The sequence below is a fragment of the Hydra viridissima genome, unplaced genomic scaffold (assembly GCF_058129835.1).
Source record: "Hydra viridissima isolate aposymbiotic clone 2 unplaced genomic scaffold, HvirCarnegie_v1 scaffold_2, whole genome shotgun sequence".
Taxonomy (NCBI): Eukaryota; Metazoa; Cnidaria; class Hydrozoa; order Anthoathecata; family Hydridae; genus Hydra; species Hydra viridissima.
In genome coordinates, this window is record NW_028324301.1 from 24,778,718 (window position 1) to 24,782,512 (window position 3,795).

The 3,795-nt window shown below is 28.1% G+C and overlaps 1 protein-coding gene across 1 annotated transcript; it reads right to left on the minus strand.

The window, feature by feature from the left end:
• Positions 1-1,091: 1,091 nt before the first annotated feature.
• On the minus strand, positions 1,092-2,676 carry LOC145188749 (ras-like protein rasD). Its single transcript, XM_080065227.2, has 2 exons — positions 2,506-2,676; positions 1,092-2,410 (listed from the first exon to the last, which is right to left on the minus strand). Exons 1-2 carry the CDS (start codon positions 2,552-2,554, stop codon positions 1,803-1,805), a joined length of 657 nt encoding a protein of 218 aa, XP_079921353.2. The 5' UTR covers positions 2,555-2,676; the 3' UTR covers positions 1,092-1,802.
• Between the last annotated feature and the right edge of the window lie 1,119 nt (positions 2,677-3,795).

Consider the following 3,795-nt stretch of genomic DNA (forward strand, 5'->3'; position numbering starts at 1 on the left):
ATAACATCTATATATACATATATACTATTTATTTTCATGGGTGGGTTTTCATTCTTCGACATTCTAAAATCATTTGTTGCGTTTTTTGGACGAAGTTTTTCAAAAACGTTCGGTATATTTTTTTCCGCGATAAAATGTCACGTGACAAAACTCCCTAGTAAAAAGAAAAAAAAAATGAATGACAAGATTTATATTGTGATATTTTGAAATTAAACTTGAATTTCTTTGCCCAAAATTAAGACTCAGAAATAATTACCTTTTTTTTTTTTTTATAGAAAAGTACCCCTAAACATATGCCAGCTAAAGCTAAAGGCTAATGTAAACAAATACCTAAATGTAATAAAATGACCTGACCTTAAACCCTAAGCTTCTATGGTCAAATTTGAATATTGAGTATTTCGAAAGAAAAAAGAGGTTTTTTTGTAGATACCTATTAATGTGAAAGCCTAAGACAAAGCAGCCTATAAAAATCAAAATCATTTGCTAAATCAATTCCGAGGCGTCAAAAAGAAGTAATTAAGACTAAAGGACCAACGATATATTAAAAAGTCGAAAATTTTGAAATTTCAATTTTTTTTCTTTTAAAATTATAATTTTTTTTACCTTATTAATATTTTGTCACGAAACTTCTTGAGAATTTATTGTAATTAAAGTGGGGCGCTGTTCCCTCTCAAATGTAGTCCAGCTTTGACACTAATTTGGTTTTAATACTCAGGAAATCCATCATGAGCGAGAAGTTTATTTTTGTTGCTATATAACGTCATTAGGTACAGAAAGTATACCAATATTCGAACTTAGAATAAAGGTGATGTATTATAACAATTGCATAATGAGATCTGGATATACCTCAGAACATGTTTAGTAAGTTCTAGGTATTTCCAGGTCTCATGCAGTTTTTACAATGCATCACATTAATTCTAAATTCGAATATTGTAGAACTTATTAGCTGTCTAATAAGTTCTGAGGTATATCCAAGCCAGCACAAGGTAGAGTATGAGATCCAAGATGCTTGAAATAAGTCAAGTCTTGCAATCCAATGTGTTTAAAGCTTTTCTCAGAAAACAAAGCATAAATGAAGCGACTAACAAATTGGGTTCTGGAATAGTATATTAAAATAAAAATATGAAAATCCTAACAACTCTTTAATTCCAATGAATCAAAGCTGCTAAACGTTAGAGCATAAACGTCAGCAAATAAGCTACTAAAATTTATTGAAAACATTAGCGAAACAGTTAAAATTTCGACGTTTTAAATGGTTTGTAAAAAAACTCTATATTTTATTTACTTTTAACTAGTTGAAAAATTTTACGAACAACCTAAGTAAAAAACAAAAAGGTATATAAGTTAAATATCCTAAGTAATAAATAAATTTGTTCATTATTTGTAAAAGTTTCTGTCAGTCAAATTTTGTACTGAATAAGGGTGCGTCGGTATTTATCGTGTTTTTTATGCGAAGACCGAATACTTTTGTTTTCTTATGTGCAGCTACGAAGTATCAATAATTACGGTATGTGTGGTCAATAAAATTGATGCCAAACTATTCCTTAAAAGTTCTTGTTAAGAAATTTTTTTTCAAAGTTTTGTTTCTTATTTATATATTTCGTCATTTTTTTCAACGTTAATTCCAGATTTAAAAAAATCGTCACATAAGATTTTGGGTACTTACAATTGTTCTAAATATCAAAAACTATAAACATAAAAATCAAAAGCTGTTTTTAAAATTTCAAAATCTAATAGTTACAAGAAATAAATATTTTATAATGTATTCAAATTAACAGAGAAGAACGGCATGCAAATAAAAATCATTTGATGAGACGATGGTTGTTCTTTAACAACTTCTTCTTTATTGTTCCGAACGCGCGTTCTTGTTTATAGCGCTTACATCCGATGAATTTCGTTGTATTTATTACTGATTTATCTAAGACTTGGTTTAATAAGTTTTCCGATTCAAATAAACTTAAATATTTTTCTGGTTTTCGTGACTTTTTCGAACTTACGATAGATTTACGTAATTCATTAAGCACTTGTCTAAAGTCAATCAATGGATTTTGAGCCGAGGCTTCGTAAAATAATGCATTTAATTCTTTGGCAAAATTTAGTCCTTCTGATACACTGACTTGTCTTTGGTCATGTAGATCATTTTTGTTGCCGAATATCGCTATCTTGGGTCTTTTTATATTTGAATCCAAAATTTTAAGTAGAAAAGACTCAATGTTTTCGAAACTTACTCTATCTGTTACCGAATAGCAAATTATAAAACCATCAGCACAGCTTATAAGTGCATCATTTTTTCCGTTAAAATCAACCAAATCTACAATAGAGTTTTTCGCAGTTAATAATCTATGGGCTACATCTTTGCCAGGCGGCGTCATTGGTTGAAAAATGTTGCTCACACAACGGTGAACTATAGCTGTAAAATTTAATCCAAATTTTAGATAAAGAAGTTTTAAAAAATATCAATTTGCTTAAATGATTTTTCTAGATAAAAAAGTGTTTTAAAATTACCTGACTTTCCTACTCCTTTATCTCCGACAACAGCTACTCTAACGGTCATTATTCCCTCTGTTTAAGTTTTATTTGATTTTACGACTGAAACTATGATTAGAATTGTTCAGAATGAAGTCTTTCACACTTAAATTAAATCTTTGCTCTTTCTGGCTTAAAAATATTGTGTGGTTTCCTATTTTTCGTATTGTCAGACCATGCAGTTTTTAATTGCATCTCCGTAATTACGATTATTTTGCCCTAAAACAATCTTATGTAGAATTACGGTTAAAAACTATTTGATATTTTAAAAAACTATTGTTTTATTTTGAATTCTTTTATATTCCTGATGGCATGTATTTAGCTTTGTAAATTTCCTCTTGGGAATGCTGATAAAAGCAAATGTTAAAATAATTTGATGTACACATATATTCATTCGCTTATTTTGTTTTGTTTTGTTTTTTTTTTCTGACTGAAAATGGCTATTATCAAAATTTAAGACAAATTTTTTAAACGTTTTGTAACAGGTTATTAAAAAATGTAACAATTTTTTTTCACAGAAAAAATAGATGGTGAAACAATAAAAATTTTGCGAAAAAGGAAAAAATTTCTGTATAAAGAAAGATAAAAATGTTGAAAATGTATTATTTAAAGGAAGTCTTATTAATCCAAGTACTAACTTTCGATAGTTATTTTTTTCTTATACATATTTTTTATATTGATCTGCGGTCCTAATAGAAAGAAATTTTAAAGAAGCTTTTTATCACAAAATAAATTTATAAAATGGGCTTACAGACGGAGAATTCATTAAATCTTTCATAACTTACTGAGAATTCTCATAATGACGGAAACGCTACCTTATTCCACTGGTTGCGGGTTTTATATGCTTTATTCATGTATGGGTGATTTAACAAGCTATGTTTAATTTTTCTAAAACTTATACTAAGTATATGAAAATCAATCTTGTGTCTAACAAGTTTCAATAAAGAGTAATGAAGTATCAAGTATATTTTCCGAGAATATCTCTTTAGTAAACGCAAAAATGTACATTATTAAAATGACTGCTAGTTATTTTTTGCTCATGAACTTTCAAGTTCTTAACTATGTTTTACTTCTTTTTTATTGCATGCTACTTTTAATTACTGGAGTTACAATATTTAAAAATTTACGACTTGAGTCACGTGTGACTTAATTACATTACTTGCTACATTAATTTCTACAATTCAAAAAAAAAAAAGAAGCTGTAAGAACAAAACAAAATCTATGCTATAAAAAAGAATGTCTTTCCGTCAGTCCGCTTGTTTTTTCTCT